Source organism: Cucumis melo, chromosome 10 (assembly GCF_025177605.1).
Source record: "Cucumis melo cultivar AY chromosome 10, USDA_Cmelo_AY_1.0, whole genome shotgun sequence".
NCBI classification, from domain to species: Eukaryota; Viridiplantae; Streptophyta; class Magnoliopsida; order Cucurbitales; family Cucurbitaceae; genus Cucumis; species Cucumis melo.
In genome coordinates this window covers 2413072-2435205 of record NC_066866.1, presented here as the reverse complement: position 1 = coordinate 2435205, position 22134 = coordinate 2413072, and the positions used below count along the sequence as shown (strand labels likewise).

Sequence of the window (22134 nt, the reverse complement as noted above, 5' to 3'; positions counted from 1 at the left end):
TTAAAGAGTCTCTTAAAAAAATCCAATCTAGAGTGACACTACAGTCTCTTAAAAAAAATTTATTATATATTTATAAACTTAAATGTCGAAAATAAAAAAATATTAGAGAATTTCAAGTTAATCACATATTTTTAAGTAAATATGTCTAATAACATTTGAGTAAATAAAACAATATTAATTTTGAAATTATTTCTATCTAAAAATTGATTTCGAAAATTTTGTTACATTTGAATATAAAAACAGGAATGAAAGATTTAATATTTTGAATTGATATCTTTTGAGTGGGAAGATATAAAAATCAGAATTGGAAGTTTTTTCTGTTACATTTGGATTTTATTTGGTTTAAATTGAAGTTTAAAGTTTAAATCAAAATATCTAAATCGTATTGAATATTATATATATTATAATTACGAAATTTTGTTAAAAATATATGTTTTTATTTAAATTTAAATTTTATGTATCTTGAAATTTTAAAAGATTTAATTTTGTGAAAAACAAATTTATTATAGGATCTTTTAAAAAATATAACAAATCAAGAAGGTCAGTCCAAAATGAAAATGTTTTGTCAACCGTTTAGATTTGGCTAAATTTTTTTTTCAAAATTCTTTTTCTACGGTTGTTTAGATTTGTTTACTTGTTTTTTTTATTGGTGTTGGAATATTTAAAAAATGGTAACTTTGTTATGAAAATTTCTCACATAAAATTCATTAAGCTTAATTTTTCTAAGAAAATAAATAATTTAGTTTTTTTAACTTACAATTTCTCTTTTATATATTATATTTATAGCTCTTTTATGAAAAATATTTATACTCTAAAATCTTATATTTATTATAGTAGTAAAAAGAGTTTAATCTTGGAGTGAATTGTAAATATTATAATTACTTAACGATGAAAATATAAAACAAAATTAAATAATTTTGTTAAAGTAAATAATTAATTGATTTCAAAGTATTAAACATAAGACAATCAACTTCAAAAGTTAAATATTAAGTAAGAATGAATTTGATAATTTATATAATATCATAAATGAATAAAAACTCGATTATCATTTAAAAAATGGATAAATTTATGAATTATAATATTATTTCTTTTAGATAATGAGAGCCACTGTTATAAAGTTTGAAATCATGAATAGTAAAGAGTTGTTAACGGTAGATTCTACCACGTTTTGGTAATTTTTTTAGAAAATGATTTTTGAAAAAATCGTTAATGATAAATACATTCTTTATTCTTTCAGTTTTAAGTCTAGTTTTTAAAATATTATCCATTTGATTATTAAGTATAAGAATTTAATCTCTAGTTTTATACTTATGTCTATGCTGTTAATGTGTGTTAATAAATTTAAAATAATTAAGCTAATTATAATAAATTAATATTTACTTTTTTTTTCATCAACTTTAATTTTCCTTCATAATTATTTTAAATTAATTAATAAACATTATAAAATGTAACAATCAATTCAATTTTAAAATTATGTAATCAAATCATATTATAATTGACCCACATTTGATCAAAATATCATGCTTAATTAAAATAATAATAATAGTAAAAAAAAATGAATCTTCTTCGCTTGCTTGCTGGGCAGTAAGCATTGATAGCATCCTCTAGGCAAACACTTTACGTTGTTCTTCTTTATAATATCAAATGCTTGTTCATGTAATTTCATAATTTTAAACTAAAATAACAAGTAAACACCTAGCAAAATTGACAGTTTAATCTCCATGATATGAAAACTATAAAGCTACAATTCCCACAAATGGAAGAAGCGCCTTTTCTTTTTCTTTATAATTCCAAGAATCAGAACCCTTTGGGTTAAACATTAAAAAGAAAAAAGAAAGAAAAAAGCTTCAAATTGAATAAAGAATGACAGGCGACGTAGTTTAAACAAGGAAATCTGTGTCTGAAACTTCAAGAACTTTATGAAAACCTATTGGCTTTACACCTTGCCGAAAAGCATTACCATCGATGAACCTATCAACCATCATATATAGAAAACACAAAAAATATTAGTTTCATACCTGTAATCAAATGATAATGACGGGAAAAGAGAAAACAAGAAGAAGAAATAACTCACATCTCTTTCAATAATGGATGTTTGTAAAATGCATCTGAGATTCTCCCACTAAATTGGTTGTAGTCCAAGAACCTGTGAGTGAACAAAAATTCCTATATTATGAATATCTTATGAAGCAGAGGAGTTGCCAATTACGAAGAATAATGCATGCAACATAAGACAACAAAAAAAGTTAGTCCATGATAGAGGAAAAATAGAAGTAGTCGGTATTCTTATGAAGAACAAAAATATTTGCCTCTCGAGAGAGCATGGAACTACGGTCTTAGTGTTTAGGCATGTAGAAACACAATGGAAACTTTGTAAATCTGTTGTTTGTTTTTCTTTTCTTTCCCTCTTTTTTGCTTTTCTATTTTGGAGGGAGGCCATAGGTGTTGGGGATTGAGTTAAACAATAATTGTATTATCATCACCAGTTAAGGTGCACTATGTATTTGTTCCTATAAACTTCTTTCCCCTGTTAGCTAACCTACGGTTACCATAAATTTGTTCACCCTTATAATGCAATCAAAACTAATCATCCAACTCTTGTGGAAAAAAAGAAGGGAAAAAAAAAACTAAATCAAACAGCAAAGTTCCGCTTGCAGTTCCAGCCTAATTAAAAAATTCTTAAACTACTGACACGTATAATGATCAAGTACTTACAAATAAGTCAGTCTTGGAATGCGGGCTAATTCAGCAGGAATTATTCCAGACATCTTGTTGTGTGATAGGTACCTGACCGAAAAGGAAAAAGAGAAATTCACTTCCATAAGACTCAAAAAGAATATGTTCTATAACTAGAAAGTTATCATGCTTCAACCATAGGAACTCATAAAGAAAGGAAGAAGGTGAAACATACAAGATTTCCAAGTTTGACAAATTTGCAAGTTGCGCAGGAACGCCCCCAGTAAAATAATTATCATTAAGATATCTGCACACAACATTACATTTAGTTAGTCAAAATCGACAGTTCAACAATTTCCAAAGGGATAAAGGAAAATAAAACGTTGGAGCAATTATAAATTACAGACTACGCACAAGTTGCGAAGAGATTGAAAGCAGCCATCAACGCGTATGAGTTCCCTTATGGTGCCAACCAAGTGATTGTTACCAACATCCCTACCAGTAGCACAATCACAGTTATCAAATTGATATTAGGTATATAACTAAATATGAGTTTTGTCAACGATATAGGAAAGTAAGTGAAATTTACAAGTGGCGAAGATGTTGCAGGTTGCCCAATTCAGGAGGAATTCGTCCAATGAAACGATTTTGTTGTAGGTGTAGATAGCGAAGCTCCGGAAGACTAGCAAGCTCCCTTGGAATTTCTCCCTTGAAATTATTGAAGCTCAAATATCTACAAAAATTTTTGTCAACTACTAATATAACCACACGTAAAACAACAAAAAGGCAAAAGAACCAGAAAATGATAAATCAACTGCAAGAAGTAGCATTACTTACAAATGAGTCAAACTCTTGAGTTCACCTATTTCAGAAGGTATGACATCCTGCAGCTTATTCCACCTCAAGTTACTATGGGAGAACCAAACAAAAATCAGTAACAAATACTACAAATAGGAGTAAAAAAAACCAAAAGCTCAGACTTCTGTAGCAAATGTGAAAGGAATTCTAGATGAGAATATGTAATTTTACACTCAAAGTGTTGGTGGCTCTAAAATTCTGTTTCCTACTAGAACTAGATGAACTAGTATAGTTCCACGTTGAGTTAGAAAACTGAATACAATAGAGCAACAGAAAGTACGCTGTATGCATAAAAAAATCGAGGTCCAAATGGAGATCACTTCTCCAAAAGAGTAAGACAAGGGACTTACAGTATCTGAAGACGCTTCAACCTTCCAATCTGAGGAGGAATTGGTCCAGTCAACTTGTTATTGTGGAAGTCCCTACAATGAGAATACATTTAAACATTTTTTACTGAAGTGATCAAAACTATTTTCTCTCCATCAAAAGGAACCCAAGTTTGGAGATAAAAGGAAGTAACAACAATAATTATGCAGTCTATCAAAAGTTATAACACAAAACACAAACAGAGATGTTTTTCCCATCTTTTAATTGCTTCATCGTATACAATCCTAATCATTTATTTTGATTTGGAAGTTTTTTCGGTTTCCGTCATCTTTCTCCTTACCTAAATATAAAAATCCTAATTTGCTAATCTTCAGCACAATGATATACGGTAACGAAAAGATTTGGCATTGGACGAGTAAACAAATTTCTCTAATACATTTAATGAAGGAAACGCTTACAGTCTCGTAAGATCCAAGAGATTAGTTACAGCAGTGGGAAACGGGCCAACGATCGAAACAGCATAAACTTCCCTACAGTAGCAGATAAAACAAGACCAATTTAACTCATCATACAGATAATTCTCAACATATAACAATAAAATGAACTCGGATGGAATCATAAGTAATGAATCAAACAATAATGATCAATTCAATAAACAAAAAGAACAAACGTGAAAAAGAAAAGCCTTGAGGTTGAATTTAATCATACAATTTAGTAACCACTCTATAATCTCCTTGAGTAGTACAAGTGACACCAGACCAAGGAGGCAGATCACCATCGCCACACGGATCATCACCGACCCAAGAATACACCACTCTCCAGCCAAGAGAAGCCTTGATCTCATTCAATGCTTTCACTACAAAAAAAAAAAAAAAAAAAAAAAAAAACAAATCATTCAGTCCAATAAAACACATAGAGAAAGAAAAAACAAGTAAAACAAAAGGTGCTGATGCTGCATATACCATCACGTTTAAGGGTTTTACAGAGAATAAGATCGTTCAACAGAGAGAATGACAGAAAGAATAAACAAAACGCCGGCAGTGAAAGTCGCCGCGCCATTGTTTCAGATCTGTGAGTTCCTTAACTTCAAGAAGTTAATGGAATTCAAAAATGCAGAAAATGAAATCGATGTTGAATCGATAGATCTGAGTGAAGAAAGCCAATTCCAAGAACTTGAGCGCTTCAAACAGAAGCTCCAGTTATCGTTTGTTTCACTAAGAACTTCTTCTCGAACGCGGAAAAGGCGCTGTTCGTCGGTGGCTTAAATTAGGCTTAAGAGATAATATATCATAAATGAAAGATGAAAAAGGTAATTTTCAAGTAAAAAGATAAATGGATAAATTTAATTGAAATGATAATATAACGCCGTAATAATCATAATAATCATTTGATTATGTTCTACATTGAATTCCTTTTTACTTTTACCCCTAAACACTTCTAAATTTATTGCTCAATGCCATATTTAAGTGTTTCCCCCCAAAAGAAATTACTCTTAAATTTTTATTTGATATATATTTTCTTTTTGAACTTTGAAAATTATTTAATAAGTTTAGAAATTCTGAGAAATTAAAAAATAAATTGAAATATCATTTGGTTTGATTTTAGTTTTTGTAATTTATAATGTCTAATTTTAATTTCTGATTTTTCAATTAATTTTAAACTTAATAGAGTAGATTTTTCATTATTCTTTAGTTTTTTTTTAATCGTTTTCATTATAAATTTTAAAAATATGTTGACATATTGTGTTTCCTTGCGGGGAAATTATTTTGATTATTTAATCATTTTTAATAAAAAATAATTTTAATGAACTAAGTTTAAAATTGACTAAAAGTACAAATATGACAATTCAATACTTGTGAGTAAAAGAACTAAAATTGAACAAATTTCCAAGTATATGAATAAAAATGATATTTTAACTTAAAAAATAAAAATATACATAGGTATTTCAATGGGGAAAATGTTTGATACACTCTTAAACTTAAACTTTGTGTGTTTAATTGATTCTTAATATTTTGTACCTTTATTAAAATTAATGAATTTATTAATATAAAATTGGATCATCCAATAAATTCAAAATTTAAAGATTGTGCTTAGGTAACCTTTTCTAAATAATGTCTGAGTGGTTTGAACACCTGTTAAATGTTTAGAGACCCATTTGATAATTATTTTTTAACTTCTAGACATACAAAAAAAATCAAATACATTTCCCAACTCGATAACAAAATGAAAAAAAAAACACACTAAATTTTTTAGCTAAAACTAATCTCTAACAAGTCAACAACCTTGTCATTCAAAATCTTCACCACATCCTTTGCATCAGACTTCATCACGAACACACCAACATGAATCTTTCACATTGAGGAGCACCACTGAATTCTTACCTCGATAACTTAAACTTCAAGAATCTTTATCGGTTGGTATGTTGAAAATTGAACTTTTAAATTCGATATTGATAATGATAGTAGTACATCATCTTAACATTTAAGTTTGCTTAGAAAGAAATTTAGAATTTTTTTAATTAAGCTCACAGAAGTTCTTAGCAAACCCATAAAGCCAAGTCCCAAAATCCTTTGTGAGCATTCTGGACTGTATCGATATAGTTCAATAAAAAATTTCCTTTGCTAAGCTTCTCACAACTCATTTGTGCTTATTTAAACCCATCGACTATCCACACACAAAACCATGATCTTCACCCAGTGTCACATCATATCATTTTATTTATTATTACTTATAATGTTTCATTCATTCAATGTCACATATTGAATTAAAGAAAAAAAAGGTAATGTTAGGATGGAAATATTGGAAAGAAATAAAAAACAATCTGAACCGTTGAAAGTATAGATAGAATGATCAAAGGATGATGTCTACTTACTTACATGAAAGCAAAAGCTCTAATGAAGAGTGAAAGTGATTGCCAACTATACCCTTGGCCAATGGGTGGCCCCTCGGCTCAGTCCTCATTTCATTACGCCATAATAAATCCTAATCCTCAGCCTCTTCATGAGTCTCTTGCTCTGCATTTAAACTTACTTCCCTTTCCCTTTCATCAATCTCTTCTCATTGCTTTCATCTCCCAATTCTTCTTTATTTCTTTCTTTTCTTTCTTCCCCTGCCCTTTTCTCTCTTTCTCAATCAGAAAAACTCTTGACAATGAAAGCCTCTCCCTCTCTTTCTTCCTCGTCCTCGTCTTTTTCTGCCATTGGCCACCTCTTCATCATGATCATCTTGATAGTTCTACTCATCTTCGTCACCTCGTCCACTTCCACAGCCGTGCCAGATGCTTCTCCGACCACCTCTCTCCCCCAACTGCAGCTTCATCCTTGTGATGCTCTCACCCATGAAACCTCACGTTCTTTGTGTATTCATCTTCATAGAGTTTACCAACATCGCCTACCTGTTCATGTCCTGCCGCCGTTGTTGACACATAATGAGATTGATCCTCGGTACGGCGTCGAGAAGAGACTCGTGCCATCGGGGCCAAACCCTCTTCACAACTGATCAAGAGAGAAAGAAAAAGCAAAGAAAGAGCAAGGAGAATCTTTCTTTATTAGAATTTAGAACAGTCATTTTAGCCATTTCTCTTCTCAGCAGTTTCTCTTGATATATTCCAATAGATATCATGCACGTCCCTTTTCTTTTTTTTTCTTTCTTGAATCCTGCTAGTTAAGGATCAAGATGAATATTTAATCCTCGACCAAAAGTAGAAGAAGATTATGCTGATTAGTTAACGAGTTTTGTCCAATGTCGTATCGCCTTGTTTTGGGTTATTGTTGCTATTTCCATTCTTGTTTTTGTGTCCAATCGTTCGAGTTTTGGCCTGTTATAAGTTCGCTGATCACAAAGAGAGGAAGGTTATTGGGAGTTCATTTTGATGTGGAAAATGGCAAAAACAAGCATGGAAATGGCAAGGTATTTACTCTATGTTTTTACTTATTAAAAAAAAGGTCATAGGTGGTCGGGTCGGGGGCAAGATTCAAAAGAAACCCATGAGTTTCATTAATTTTGGAGGTATAAGGTACAAAATACCGACATGGCAGGATTCATGAGGTTCTCTTTCTTTTGAGGGGTACTATGGAACTTTCATACCTCTTTTTTTTTCTTTCTTTTTTTAGTTTATGGAATTAATGTAATTTTGCTGTATAGGCTGTACCTGTCTGAATCTATGGAAATATATATGTATGTAAAAGCTCCATTTGGGTTTTTCTTTCACATCTAGCCTTTTTCTCTTCCATTTTAATCAATCCATGAAAAGAAGAAAAAGAAAAAGGAACAGTAACAACTATTAAATTTTCAGCTTTTATTATCTAAATTTGAGTCAATCTATCTTCAACAAGATGAAGGGATACATGTTTTTTCTTTGAAAGAATATAAGCAAAGTTCTGTACTTGTTACACAACCTTACAAAACGAGAGGGAAAAAAAAAAAAGAACACACCAACAATTAAAGAATGTTTGAACGAAATCCTTCCAGCTTGAACAAACTTGGAAGAGGTGGGAGAGAAAGAACTTGTGTTTGATTTACTTCCCAATCAAATGGCGAGCTCGTTGATTGGCGCCTTTCACTCTAGAGTTCAGCTCGTCAACATCATCGCTTAGATGATCCAGAGCTTTGTTTTGCCTGCATTTTAGAAAGTATCAATTCAGAACTATGTTCTAAGCTAACTGATTGATGAGATGTTTATACAACAACATTGTTTAAATTGAGAAAAGAGGATGGCATGTATGACCTATCAAGCTCGCTTCCCATGTCCACAGCCATACTCTTCAGATCACCCAAGATATTACTTAAATCCGAGAGCGCATCATCTTGCTTTTCCTTCTCTACCTGTGTTTTTAAACATAACATATTCGTTAGATTTGGAACCATGAGAATGCTATACTCTTTAAGATAGAGAAATGATAACAACTGATGCTCTCACCTCAACTTTTTGCATTGCACCTGATGGTTCAGAGGGTGGTGTTTTAGTAGCTGACTGTTTTTTGCCCGTAGATAAACCCAGTTTTTCCCTTTGCTCCTTGTTGTTTTCAGTTTTCCCAGAGGAATGATCTGGCCAGCCAAAATGGAGATTAATAGCAGATAAAAATGGGAGTGGCAGTAAGATATATACAAGAATGTCAGTGATAAGTGAGCAAAAGAACCAACGAAGATGTAACAACCTGCTGTTATAAGAGGGCCTGTAATTTCTTTGGTCTTCTTTGGCTTCCAAGGCTTAGAGAACATGCCACCAAGATTATTCAGAAGCTTCTCGCCCTGGATAAAGTATAATTAAAAAATGAACATTAACAAACACATGGAGGATCAATCAAGGTATCATGAGAAAAGGACACATTACAATGAAAAAGCAAGACAAAAAATATATTCATTCCTTCTCTGGCTTACATATAGAATTCCTAGCAAACTAAACGGTTGTTCGTTCTTAACCAATTTCAATCCTACAGAGTACGACATCCACAACCTAATCATCACAAAAACTTGCAAGCCAAATATATCTGATCAAAATGGGCAACTAGAAATTTCAGGACAACATATGACAAGAAAATATATTGAGAACACGTCTGATGAAAACCAGAGAACCTACCTTACTTAAATCTTTATCCATATCAGCAGCCATCCTATGGGTCCTCTCAATTTGCTCACCCTGCTTATGCAACATGTCAAGGGTCTTGGTAGCATCTTCCCTTATATCCTCAGCGATCTTCAAGCAGTTATTAACAGATTTCGTGGTCTCCTCAGCTTTATACACAGCGTAGTTTTCCAATTCCTGCACACTCTGGTTCTCAAGTCCTCCGGAGTCGCGAAAATCATTTTTGTATCTGTCTTTAGAGCCTGAAGAAGTTGCTGTCCCTTTTCTTCCAACAAAACCATCATCATCATCAAAAGGGTTAGCGTTTGGTATAGGGAGCACAGGCTCGGAAGAAGTTCTTCTTGCAGCATTAAGAGTTTGTTTGGCATCAGGCCCAGTATCTGAATCAAAAGGATTAGTGCCAGATCCGGTTGATAGTTCAGGATCTACAGAATTCTGCTTAGTAACTTTCGCGGGAGATTTCATGAAACTAAACATCCTGGCTGTACAAAGAGATTCTTGAATTTAAAGGTCTGGTGAATAAAACTAGTACCTGTCAAATAGTATTGAAAATATTTAGAGAAAACATAACAAAACAACATTAACTAGCACTGGAAACAAGAATGCAGAATGTAATTAAAGAGTAAAATTAGGGATCGGAAGTTGAACGAAACCGAAATTCCTAGCAATTTAGCCGATAACGGTTACATACAAACCATACAAACAGAAATTTAGGGTTCAAAAATAGAGAAACCCCACAAAAATGCAGTGTAAATACAAATATATAGATCAACAAACAACAAAAACAATCGAGAAACTGAAAATAAGAGGAAATGACGATACCTAAAAATTGGAAGAGGAAAAGGAAATGGGAAGGAGGAAGAAATTATGAAATGAAAAAGAAATAGTGGGATTATGATCTTGACGATTATGAGGGAGTTCGATGGTTGGTTAAACAGAGATGGAATTGAAAATGGGCAAGAGATTGATGGGAGGAGACGCGGAAAAGCAGAGAACTGTACGTCTCCGGCCGAGTTGCTAAAAAATGAAAAATAAAAGGTTCCATTACAAATTTAGACCGTTGGGATTCTCAGGTTGAGATTTTCTTTTTTCCTTTTCATTTATTTAAATTATTAAATGGAAAATAGACTCAGAAATAATTTTGTTGGGAGCGCGCCGCGCACGTGCTTCCCTACTTTCCCTCCCTTCTCCCCTCTTTCCCTAAACCGCAAGTTTTTTAAAAATAGAAAATTTTGATTTTTCTAAGAATTGTAAATATTTTATTATATTTATAAATATTTTTAGTAATTTTATTATTTGAAACAATTTCTTTTTCTAAGAAATTGATTAAAAGAGAATAAAAGTTGTCAATATGCATAACATTCCCTAACTTTTTAAATGCCTTATCGATTTTAACTTAGATGGTAAAATCAAATACGGTCTACTATGATTGAAGTTTTAGTAAATTTGGTGATCCAGAGGTGGGAGTAATTGTTTTTTGTTAGAACTACGTGTACATGTACTACTAATTCTTTCTGTTAATGTGAAAAGTAAATTTTCTTCTACAATAGCCTGGGGTAATTAATAAAAAAATAGATTTTGATTAAAGGGTTTTTAAAAAATATAAAAAATGCAAATTATTTACAATAACGGGAAAAATACACTTTAAACAATTATATCAACTCTTATCAATGATAGACCTATAATAGTTCCTATCATTTGTAGTATCACAGATAGACATCTATGAGTTTCTCTTAATAGTTTCTAATACTTATAGACACTTGGTTTGTGACTCATTTTTCTATAAATAATCCTCTTTTAGTAAAATAACAAATTGTTTTATTTTTTAAATTGTAGTTTTAACCTTGAGTTTCAAATTTTGGATTGAATTGCTTAAATAAAATATTATAAATTATTTTATGTGCGTCTTTCTCAAATTGAAAAACTGAAATTTATTTTTCACACATGTTGGTGCTCGACTTTCATCTACATTAAGTATTTTTGTAGGTATTTAGTGGGGTTTACTTTTAGGTCGCTTCAAAGCTAACTTACGTAAGAGATTCTTTCATTTGTGTGGTACCAAGCTTATTGACGCTTTAGTTAGTATGGATAGTAACTAGTTCAACTGGACACAAAAATAAGTAAGGTGGGATCAGATTAACTAATTTTTCCTTTGGGATAGTCAAATTGAACTATTTAAAAGCATGCCCTACAACACAAGCCTTTGGTTATTCGTAACAACAACAATGTTAGATACGTTTTGTGTACTCAAGGTTGCAAGATGTTAGTTCAAGTATGATTCGGGTATTTATTGATTGGTATATGACCTAAACCTCAAAGTGTTGATATTTTCTGCCTGGAATATACACTCCTCTATGTCTCATATTGGTACTCCATGAACTTGACCCCATCCATGAGCTTTAAGCCTTATCTTAAAACTCTACAAAGTAAAGAATCCTTCAATTTTATAGGCAAAAGCAATGCATAAGTATACTCATGGTTTTCACCATTATCATGTTAGGTTTGATGGTCACATAGTAGTAACTAAAAATGATAACAAAAAGAAAAAAAAAAGTTTAATTCCAATTGGATTTGGCTCACTTTCACCAACATTCATGTTGGCCTCAATGGCCTCGATGATTTTGTTTTATAGCGATGAGAGGAAGATTTTTCTTAATAGAGGGGTGAAGGACAGAACTTGTATTGAGCAAAAATATCATTGGAAAGAAGGCAAAGGAGACCCACCACCAATGACCAATAAAAACAAGCACTCGGATCTCAGCCCCACCCATCGCCAAACACCAAGGAACAACTTGCCTAGGCACCTTGCTTGCTGCCCAAATAGATTTGACATAATTATTCCTAAATCAACGTTAACTAATCATACCATTTTCACCTAACATCTCGACATTCTCATCGATCTTTGATCAACGTTGACCTAAGGTGTAAATCGAGACTTTTAATAAAAATCAAAATAAAAACTAAATGTTACTATTGTGAATATAATATAAATAATATATCGTAAGTTAAGGATGACTTTATTTCTAAAAAGTTTCTTTTAACCTTTTTTATAAATTGTGAAAATAAATTAGTACATCCTTGTAAATACTATCACTGTATAATCGATTATTTTAACTTTTAAGAAAAAGTACAAATACCAACAAAGAAGAGTACTTAGAACTACTATTTAATAAAATCCAAAAACGGTTCAAATGAAAAAGGAAATTATTTATAAATATAACAAAAAAATTACTTTCTATTAGTTATAGATTGTTATAGACCTAGATAGACAAATCTACCTCGATATGTTTATAGATATTTTAAACAAATTTATTACTTTAAAAAATTCCAAAATATAAATTTTATACTTTTCTAGATGGAAATTATTTTAACTTATAATTTTTTTTGAAAATATCTATAAACATAACAAAATATTATAATCTTATAATAGTTAATTTACATTTTGTCCATGCAAAAGTAACATTTATTTTGAGTGGGTTTTTTTCTAAAATAGAAAAATTTGATAAACTATTTATATTTTATAGAACAAAAACCATTAATTTTTTTTTATTATAGTTTTATAAATATGTTGGGAAAGGTTATATTTTTATTTATTTTTATTTTTTTGAGAGATGTAAATAAGAAAAAGAAAATAGAAATACAAACAAAACGTGGAAAAGATGAAGGGTCCCACCAGGAGGTTTGGCCTCTATCTCCCGCGCTTACAACGTGCATTGTGTATGAACCACCAAGAAAAGAAAAGAACTCTTCACTCAGATATACTCGAAGATAAGAAACTGAATAACTTCCTTTCTTTATTCATCTTCCTCACACACACACCAACAATGGCAGCATTTCGATTATCATCCTCCTCCCTTAATTCCAATAATCCACACCTCTCAAAATTCAAATTCCCTTCCACCATCACTTCTTCAGACTCTGGCTTTTGGACCAACTGGACCAGGCTTCTGTTGTTCAGAACTTCACTCCCCAGTTCTACAAGAAGGAAACTGTGGATTAGTAACGTAGCCAAGGATCAACAGAAAGAATTGAAGGAGCCGGTCAATGGAGGAGGTAATAGCGCGAAACTGACTTGACATTTTTTATTTTTTCCGATGATGATGTGAATGTAAATGTGGTTGTTAAAAGGAATTGATATTTCGAATCGTTAAAATTATTTGTTTCTGTATGTAGTTGTAGACGATTTCGATAGCTTTCTTCCGGATTCGGCTTCCGTTGCTGCGAGTATTAAGTATCATTCTGAATTCACGCCTTCTTTCTCTCCCGAAGGCTTTGGGCTTTCTAAGGCGTATTATGCAACTGCTGAAAGTGTTCGTGATATGCTTATCATTAACTGGAATGCTACGTATGAGTACTATGAAAGGATGAATGTGAAACAAGCCTACTATCTGTCGATGGAGTTTTTACAGGTTTTTGTCTACATCGAGTCACTGATTATAGTTTGGAACTTATTTTGAATCTGTGAGAAGCTTGGCTAGTTATTATTGATGTGAATTTATACGATTTTTAGTGTTTGATTGCAGGGTAGAGCATTGCTAAACGCAATTGGAAATTTGGAACTATCAGGAATTTATGCAGATGCTTTAAGAGTGTTGGGATATAATCTCGAGGAGATAGCACGGCAGGTGAGAGATATATCGGATAACTACACTTTGTCTCTTTGTTTTCTGCTTCGTGAACGACTTTCAATTTCTGGGATTTTGGCGTTCCTCAAACTGAATTAGCAGTTATAACTTAAAATAGGAGAGGGAAGAACGTTTTCTGTCAATTTCTGGTGGCTTCATAATGATGTGAATTACACGAGTTTGATAATGGAATGCAGAAACTATCATAATAATACGACAAAGGCTTGAGAGACCTAGGCTACTACCGTCTTATGGATGAGACTACTTCAAATTTGAGATAAACTACTCTGAATGAGTAACATATTTAGAGCTCTTAATATTCTTAAGTATCGTTTCTTAAAATAAGATTAATGTTGCCTCAAAGAAGGTGGCAGAGTTTAAAAGCAGCAAGTTCCTTCAAATGGAAGAGTTTCGTGAATTGTACTGTGCGTTAATTTATTTACGGATTTACATTTGCTCGGTGTCAACGGATATCTTAATTGCAGGAATCGGATGCTGCACTAGGAAATGGAGGATTAGGGCGGCTTGCTTCCTGCTTTCTGGATTCCCTGGCAACACTAAACTATCCAGCATGGGGATATGGACTCAGATACAAATATGGTTTGTTCAAACAGCTCATTACAAAAAATGGGCAGGAGGAAGTGGCTGAAAATTGGCTAGAGGTACAGTAGTATTGATTCTATTTTCGGTCTGGGAGAAGCTGGGAAGCAAGTTATGAATCTTGACTGCTGCTGATTAACGTGATTGGTGGTCTCATGATTCCTGTGTTGATTAATCAATTTTTGTTTCATCAGATGGGCAATCCCTGGGAAATTGCAAGAAACGACATCTCCTATCCTGTGAAATTCTATGGTGAAGTTATTTCCGGCGCGGATGGAAGTAAGCAGTGGGTTGGAGGAGAAGATATCACTGCTGTTGCCTACGATGTTCCAATACCAGGTTACAAAACTAAAACCACCATAAACCTCCGTTTGTGGTCCACAAAGGTTGCTCCCGAGCAATTTGATTTGAGTTCTTTCAACGTTGGAAATCATGCCAATGCATATGCGGCCATAAAGAAAGCTGAAAAGGTATGTAAACTCTATGATCTTCCTGCTGAAGTTCTGTTTCTATTCTTACCATCTTCTCAGTTCCTATGTAGCTTCTAATTTTTCAGTGAAAATTCCGGATTACTTAGGATATTGATTGCCCTAAAATAATAGAATCAGAACGCACAAACAAATAGTAGTACACTGACTGTTTCTAGAAATTTTCGCACTACTAGCCATATTCAAATTTAATTATTCATCGTATTTTTCATTACTCCAAGTGGATAAATGGAGAAATTTTTATTTTCCTGCTCTGCTAGATATGTTACGTTCTGTACCCCGGAGACGACTCACTGGAGGGAAAGACTCTTAGATTGAAACAACAATACACATTGTGCTCTGCTTCCCTTCAAGATATTGTCGCACGTTTTGAGAGGAGATCCGGGGAGGCTTTGGACTGGGAAAGTTTTCCAGAAAAGGTTGCTGTGCAGATGAATGATACCCATCCCACACTTTGTATCCCTGAGCTGATAAGAATATTGATGGACGTGAAAGCGTTAACCTGGAAACAAGCTTGGGACATCACTAGTAGGTATTTTCTAGTTGTTGTTTGCTGGCATGTAAGTACTTTTGCTAGTACGGTGAACACTACCATAAAATCAGTTGTGGCCAATTTGGATTGGTAGATCAAGCATCACCAATTGATCTTTCGACCATTCCAATTGTTGAACTAAAAAAAACCTATAAAATATACTGTGATCCATTTTCCTCATTGAATTTAGTTTGCCAGTTTATACCCTTTCATGTCATTTATGAACAACTGAATATCCAAATTATCTTAATGTTATGTTTCTTTGTTTGTTTTGTGTGTCCCCTACTTTTTCTTTCCCAGAACTGTAGCCTACACAAATCATACAGTTCTGCCGGAGGCGCTTGAAAAATGGGGTTTCGCCCTCATGCAGGAATTACTTCCTCGACATGTTCAGATAATTGAAATGATCGACGAGGAGGTAAAGATACAATAATTTGACCCATATTATCTTTTGAGCTCGGATATGAACACAAGCGCGCCAAATTCTCCTAGATGTATCTACCGTCTTTCGGTAAATGAAGTGATGATATGTTTTTATCTTCATGACTTCAGCTTATCCATTCCATCGTTGCTAAGTATGGCATAAAAGATCATGAGCTATTACAACAAAAGCTGAAGGAAATGAGAGTTCTAGAAAATTTTGAATTACCAGACTCGGTAATGGAACTGCTAGTAAATTCAGTGGAGTCTGCGGTGGCAGTTGATCCCATTGAGGAAGCTGAAATTCTGGATGAGGAATCGTTACCTGGTAAAGAAGAAGAGGAATCTGAAGACGGGAGTATTGCAAAAAAAATAGATGTTTCGTTTAAAGTTGATCCAAAACAGCCAAAGATGATTCGCATGGCTAATTTGTCTGTTGTTGGTGGATATGCTGTAAATGGTGTTGCTGAAATTCACAGTGAAATTGTTAGAACCGAAGTTTTTAGCGACTTCTATGAGGTAGTCCCAATAATGGCAAAGCCCTCTCAAACTAGCAACATCCTGTTCTGGACTATTGCTATTTCCAATTAAAAGTTCACTTTCTCTGACATTTAATTGAGTACCATATATCTCCATCCATCTCTTCTACTAGAAATTGTTCCACTTTGAATTTTAATCACTTGGCATATATGTACTGTCAGTTGTGGCCTGAGAAATTTCAAAACAAAACGAACGGAGTGACACCAAGAAGATGGATTCGTTTTTGCAATCCGGATCTGAGTAAAATCATCACCAAGTGGACTGGAACAAAGCACTGGGTGACAGATACTGAGAAACTAGCAATACTCCGAAAGGTAAAACTGATTACAAAACGAACTTTCAAGTCTCTACTTCAGTGAGGATTTATCCAACAGATAAACTTAACTTCTATTTTCCATATCTAGTTTCATAAATATCATGTTCAATTCTAGGTGGAGCGAGCTTCACTTCCTTATTCGTAGTACTGGATAAACTGAAAACTATCTTGTAGCTTGAGCAATTTAGATATGATATTAATATGATTGACGATTGTATGTGCAGTTCGCTGATAACGAGGATCTTCAGTCCATGTGGAAGGAAGCTAAAAGAATAAACAAATTGAAAGTTGTCTCTTTTCTTAAAGAAAAAACTGGCTATTTAGTCAGCCCTGATGCAATGTTTGACGTACAGGTTCTTTTCTGTCCTGGGATAGTTTACTTTGTAGACAAAAAGTTAAACAAAATTTTTAACGCTGCAGAAGTAAAAACTGTTGCTCATTTGTATTACCGACCAAAGTGATGATGATCAGTTGCTAGTTTATTTCAACCACGTTGCCAATAAAACTATCACTGCATATATTCTTCAAGAATTAACACAAGAATATGTATATCAAGGTAAAACGCATCCATGAATACAAGAGACAGTTGTTGAACATCCTGGGGATTGTCTATCGTTATAAACAAATGAAAGAAATGACTTTGGAGGAAAGAGAAGCAAAGTTTGTTCCTCGAGTCTGTATATTTGGGGGGAAAGCATTTGCAACATACGTCCAGGCGAAAAGGATTGTGAAATTCATTGCTGATGTTGGAGCTACCGTCAATAACGATCCTGATATAGGAGACCTTTTAAAGGTATTGGTGCAGACAAACATGATCAAATATTGTTCTCTTGCCTCACAAGTGTTTGCACCTAGAGAAACCAACGTTAACTTTGCAGTTCGGGCTTTTAAAACTTCGTTTTTTTTATAGGTAGTGTTTGTTCCAGATTACAATGTGAGTGTGGCAGAAGTGCTCATTCCTGGCAGTGACCTTTCCCAGCATATCAGGTAGTAAAATTCGACAAGTTTGGATTCCCTTTCTACCTTCAAGTTCAATCTAATCCGACCAGACACTAAAGTAATAAAAAATTATTTCGAAAGTTTCCTTTTGGAGCCATTACAGTTGATTTAGAAGGTTGATCTTCAATAGTACTTTTCTGGCTTTGGTACTAACTTCTGCACTGTTTTTTTGCCTGACTCGTAATTGATTTCGGTAAGCACGGCTGGAATGGAGGCCAGTGGTACCAGCAACATGAAGTTTGCAATGAATGGCTGTGTACTAATTGGAACATTAGACGGGGCAAATGTGGAGATAAGAGAAGAGGTTGGAGAAGACAACTTTTTCCTCTTTGGTGCAAGGGCTCATGAAATTGCTACCCTAAGAAAAGAAAGAGCTCAAGGCAAGGTAAGCTTAAAATTCTTTGCTAACAACCCAGCAGGTTCAATAGTAGAACTCTTTACTTTTTGGTAACAGAATTTTAAATAGATATTTTAATCTATTAACACCAAGGAGATATAACGTGACAAGTTAGACCAAGATGTAGTTTGCTTATGTAATTATTTCAATTTTAAGATCATTTGGCAAGTGTTACGATTCTTTTTATCTTGTGACTTTTTCCCCTTCTTTTTATACCAAGTTATGAAAAGAATGTTACAACAGTTTGGCGACAGCTCGCTGTCGATCAAAAACTAACTCAACAGTTTTTCATAGTTTTGAAAAGCAAAATACTGGAAAGGAAAACCAAATTTCTTCCACTAAATTTGGTTGCAAATTTCATCATTCTGATTTCTGATTTTGTGCGTAGTTTGTTCCTGACCCACGGTTTGAGGAAGTGAAGGCTTTCGTCAGAAGTGGGGTTTTTGGTTCCAATAATTATGAAGAACTCATGGGCTCTTTGGAGGGAAATGAAGGTTATGGTCGGGCAGACTATTTCCTCGTTGGCAAGGACTTCCCTAGTTACATAGAGTGCCAAGACAGGGTTGATGAGGCCTATCGAGATCAAAAGGTAGCAACACATTCTATACTCTCTAGTGAACCATGTTGGTAATCTCTTGATCATTTACTTGTACTGTGCAGAGATGGACCAAGATGTCGATCTTAAACACGGCTGGTTCATACAAGTTCAGCAGCGATAGAACCATTCATGAGTATGCAAGGGACATATGGAAGATTTCTCCACTATTGCTATCTTAAAAGGTTTTGTTTCTTCTCCTTTTCCTATAAAAATCGCTCTCCAGCTAATTACTATTGTAATTACTAAATGAGATGGGAAGATAGAAACAGGAGATAGACTCAAATATTTTAGTCCATTCAAAATTAAAGCCACTTGATTGCTAAGAAGTTCGTCAATGAAGAACTTAAACCACCGGTACAATCCTATTAATAAATATTTTTTCCCGGGGCGCACCGGACACAATCCTATTAATAAATATTTTTTCCCGGGGCGCACCGGACACAATCCTATTAATAAATATCAAGAGTGGGTTAATAACATAAATTTGCTGGTGAAATCAATTTACCATTCTCTGAGCTTTGTTTGGGTTTGGTTACATAATTCAGGATCATTCCTAGAAGTCACTTGACTTCTCGAGTGAATTCATGACAGAAACTATAAGAGAAAAATAGAGAAATTGGTCCGAAGTTCTCTGCATTAGAAATTAGAAGGATATAAAAAATTGACATCGCATTTTAAGAATTATGTAATCTCTCCTCCATCTTCAAGCTAATTAAAGCCCAAATATTTGGACATGACAATACATTTGAAAAAGAGGAGGATTCAGCTCTTATGTCTGTGTCCAAAAAATAAAAAATGAGTAAAAAGTTTAGGAACCTAAAAGAATGAGAAAGACAAAAAACAAATGCCAAAAACTTGCCCTACAAACTTCATTTGCAAGTTTTATACCTCACATTATCAGGACAGGATAGAAGCAATTATCACAGACTTGCCTGTAATTATTGGATTGGTAGATATATGCCCCTGGATCCCCTTGGTCAGCCTCATCAGCAACTTAGCCCTTCTTTTCTAGTTGCCTCCAACCTACTAATGCAATTAACCCCATCTCCCATTTTCCTCTTCTTCCATAGGAGCAGGAACGTTTAGATCAAATAGACCAGCCATCCCATTGGACTCTTGCCTTGTCACTATAGAAGCATCCTCTAAACTTCCGACCACATGGGACCTCTTATGACCCCCCAAAGCCTGGCCTGATTTGAAGGCTTTGAAGCAAATTGGGCACTTATGTTTTCTTTTGGGCCCCAATTTCTTCTCTTCATTTCCAGAAGTGTCCTGGTTACCCTTGTTTTTGCCATTGCTTGACTCAATTAACTCCCTAGATGGTATGGAAATGGAATTGGTAGTTGTATTTACGCTGTTTTCACCTGACTGATGCGTCCATTCACATCCGTTGCTCATTCTTGTATAGGTTTCTCTGTCATGAGAACGAAAGATCTCACTAGGGATCTTCTTGCTGGATCCCTCCCAGAGATCAGGACTGTATGATCCATTCTTCAACCTCTTTCTTAGCTCGTACTTGTAAGAAGATGCATGCACTTGATCATCATTTTTCTTAGTTTTCATCGAATCCTTTAGAATATCTCCACTTGCTCTTCCTACTCTGACTCCAAATTTGAAATCTGGTTTCTCATATTCTTCATCCATAAGAGCCCGATGAACAGACACTTTTAATTTAACCCTCTTGCAGACTTCTTTCCTGAAATTTTCAGAGTCGGAATTCTCACCGCCGCCGCATTCATAAACTTCCAACTTGTTGATCCTACCAGTAACTTCCTTCATTTCTAGCCCTCCCCCATTAGAGTTGGAGGCAGATGTTTCACTTTCCCTAAAATAACGAGAAGATGATTTACTATCAGAGGATTCCGCAGCCGAGTCGTTATCTTCAAATCCTGAAAATCTCGGAGCTTTAGACATCATCATCAAACAAATAGCCGCCTCTCGTACTCTCTCAGGAATGTCCGATCGATGATGTGTGATCCCATAATTGTATTCAAACCTTCTGTTTTCCCTTTCGTTTTCAGTGTGACAAGCCAAGTGCCAACTCAAAGCTTCTGAGGACTGGAACCCTTGTCCACATTCTCTACAAAACTTCTCTTGCCTTGAACTGAATCCTGAATCAGCAAACCTCTGTGTTATTTTAGGATTCTCTCTCAAACCATACCCTGAATTCCCATTACCAACCTCCGATTCTGAATCTCTCTTGCTTCTTCTCCTCTCTTTCGGAACTTGAAACTTCAACATGCTGCTTCTTTCCCTTCCAGCAACTCGAGGTGATTTCTCATTCTTGTGAATTCTGATATGACCTCCTAATGACTTCCCACACGTGAAGCTCTTGTGACAAAAGTTACAAACAAACTTGTTTTCTTTAGAATTCTCCATTGGTTATTAATTCAAAACGATCAGTTAGAACAGAAAAAGATCACTTCAACATATGTAGAATGTTGCATTCTGTTGATCTTTGAAAGAGAAGTTTCCAGATTTTGTTAGCGTGAGGAAACGATCATTGAGAAAATCTTGGTGAAGAGCAAGATCTGAGAAAAAGAAAAAAAGTAACTTTCATTTCTACATAGCCAATTCGCATCCTTCTTAGAATGCTGAAAATTAAGGAAGAATGGAAAAGGAAAAATAAAAAACTTGGTAGGAACAAACTTTTGTGTGTGATGAAGAGAGTAGGAATCAGAACTGCACCATGGCTCTTCCTGTCTTCTCCTCTCAGTCCATTCTCTCTCTCTCTTCCACTAAAATTTTGTTATATAGTTGGGTGAAGAAGAAGAAGAATTCCCATTCCATTCCATTCCATGCATGAAAGCAGAGAATGAAAAAGGCAACAAAAGATGAAATGCACGTGTAACCATAAGAAAACCTTTCGCTGTTCTAATGGACGGTCTCGATTTGTGGGGGTCGTCAAGAATCAACAGATGTGATGAGTTGCAACTTTGCAACTGCCTGATATCGCAGACTGCAACTAAAATGATAATAACAAACAAAAAAAAAGTAAGTAAATAAATAAATAAATAAAATAAAATATATAATTAAAATAAATAAAATAAAAATGTATCTTTGACTTTGTCTTGCTGGTAACTTCAGAGCAGTAAAGGGTCGGATTCTACAACCGTTTTTTTTTTCCAGCTATCAGGCTTCAAGGGATACACAAATTAAGTAATTACTTTATTC

General features: G+C 34.0%; 4 protein-coding genes across 4 annotated transcripts; 1 reads left to right on the top strand and 3 right to left on the bottom strand.

Annotated features, from left to right (window-relative positions):
• Nucleotides 1–1757: 1757 nt before the first annotated feature.
• LOC103489171 (probable leucine-rich repeat receptor-like protein kinase At1g35710) lies at nt 1758–5123 on the bottom strand. The gene is made up of 11 exons (XM_008448198.3): nt 4824–5123; nt 4570–4717; nt 4320–4391; nt 3885–3956; nt 3514–3585; nt 3266–3409; nt 3091–3171; nt 2912–2983; nt 2716–2787; nt 2075–2146; nt 1758–1971 (listed from the first exon to the last, which is right to left on the bottom strand). The coding sequence occupies exons 1-11, from the start codon at nt 4918–4920 to the stop codon at nt 1881–1883; spliced, it is 993 nt and encodes a 330-aa protein (XP_008446420.1). The 5' UTR covers nt 4921–5123; the 3' UTR covers nt 1758–1880.
• A 3018-nt stretch (nt 5124–8141) lies between these two features.
• On the bottom strand, nt 8142–10475 carry LOC103489173 (putative SNAP25 homologous protein SNAP30). The gene is made up of 6 exons (XM_008448200.2): nt 10268–10475; nt 9440–9977; nt 9018–9111; nt 8780–8907; nt 8588–8685; nt 8142–8478 (listed from the first exon to the last, which is right to left on the bottom strand). Exons 2-6 carry the CDS (start codon nt 9920–9922, stop codon nt 8379–8381), a joined length of 903 nt encoding a protein of 300 aa, XP_008446422.2. The 5' UTR covers nt 9923–9977; nt 10268–10475; the 3' UTR covers nt 8142–8378.
• A 2700-nt stretch (nt 10476–13175) lies between these two features.
• On the top strand, nt 13176–19362 carry LOC103489175 (alpha-1,4 glucan phosphorylase L-2 isozyme, chloroplastic/amyloplastic-like). The gene is made up of 15 exons (XM_008448203.3): nt 13176–13498; nt 13619–13854; nt 13969–14070; nt 14556–14732; nt 14865–15140; nt 15419–15690; nt 15991–16108; nt 16243–16629; nt 16812–16964; nt 17191–17319; nt 17523–17759; nt 17877–17953; nt 18164–18350; nt 18751–18951; nt 19023–19362. The coding sequence occupies exons 1-15, from the start codon at nt 13270–13272 to the stop codon at nt 19137–19139; spliced, it is 2898 nt and encodes a 965-aa protein (XP_008446425.2). The 5' UTR covers nt 13176–13269; the 3' UTR covers nt 19140–19362.
• A 633-nt stretch (nt 19363–19995) lies between these two features.
• LOC103489174 (uncharacterized) lies at nt 19996–21339 on the bottom strand. The gene has a single exon (XM_051090878.1). It carries the CDS (start codon nt 21337–21339, stop codon nt 19996–19998), a length of 1344 nt encoding a protein of 447 aa, XP_050946835.1.
• Between the last annotated feature and the right edge of the window lie 795 nt (nt 21340–22134).

Excerpts from the sequence above, each read along its gene's own strand:
- LOC103489171 (XM_008448198.3), bottom strand. The coding sequence starts at position 4,920 with ATGGCGCGGCGACTTTCACTGCCGGCGTTTTGTTTATTCTTTCTGTCA. Across the intron at positions 3,172-3,265 it reads CTGCAACATCTTCGCCACTT|GGATGTTGGTAACAATCACT; the intron begins GTAAATTTCACT and ends TGCTACTGGTAG. Across the intron at positions 2,984-3,090 it reads TTTCAATCTCTTCGCAACTT|ATATCTTAATGATAATTATT; the intron begins GTGCGTAGTCTG and ends TGTTGTGTGCAG.
- LOC103489173 (XM_008448200.2), bottom strand. The coding sequence starts at position 9,922 with ATGTTTAGTTTCATGAAATCTCCCGCGAAAGTTACTAAGCAGAATTCT. Across the intron at positions 9,112-9,439 it reads TGGATAAAGATTTAAGTAAG|GGCGAGAAGCTTCTGAATAA; the intron begins GTAGGTTCTCTG and ends TACTTTATCCAG. Across the intron at positions 8,479-8,587 it reads ATGGGAAGCGAGCTTGATAG|GCAAAACAAAGCTCTGGATC; the intron begins GTCATACATGCC and ends TCTAAAATGCAG.
- LOC103489175 (XM_008448203.3), top strand. The coding sequence starts at position 13,270 with ATGGCAGCATTTCGATTATCATCCTCCTCCCTTAATTCCAATAATCCA. Across the intron at positions 17,320-17,522 it reads ATGCAATGTTTGACGTACAG|GTAAAACGCATCCATGAATA; the intron begins GTTCTTTTCTGT and ends ATGTATATCAAG. Across the intron at positions 17,954-18,163 it reads GACCTTTCCCAGCATATCAG|CACGGCTGGAATGGAGGCCA; the intron begins GTAGTAAAATTC and ends GATTTCGGTAAG.
- LOC103489174 (XM_051090878.1), bottom strand. The coding sequence starts at position 21,339 with ATGGAGAATTCTAAAGAAAACAAGTTTGTTTGTAACTTTTGTCACAAG.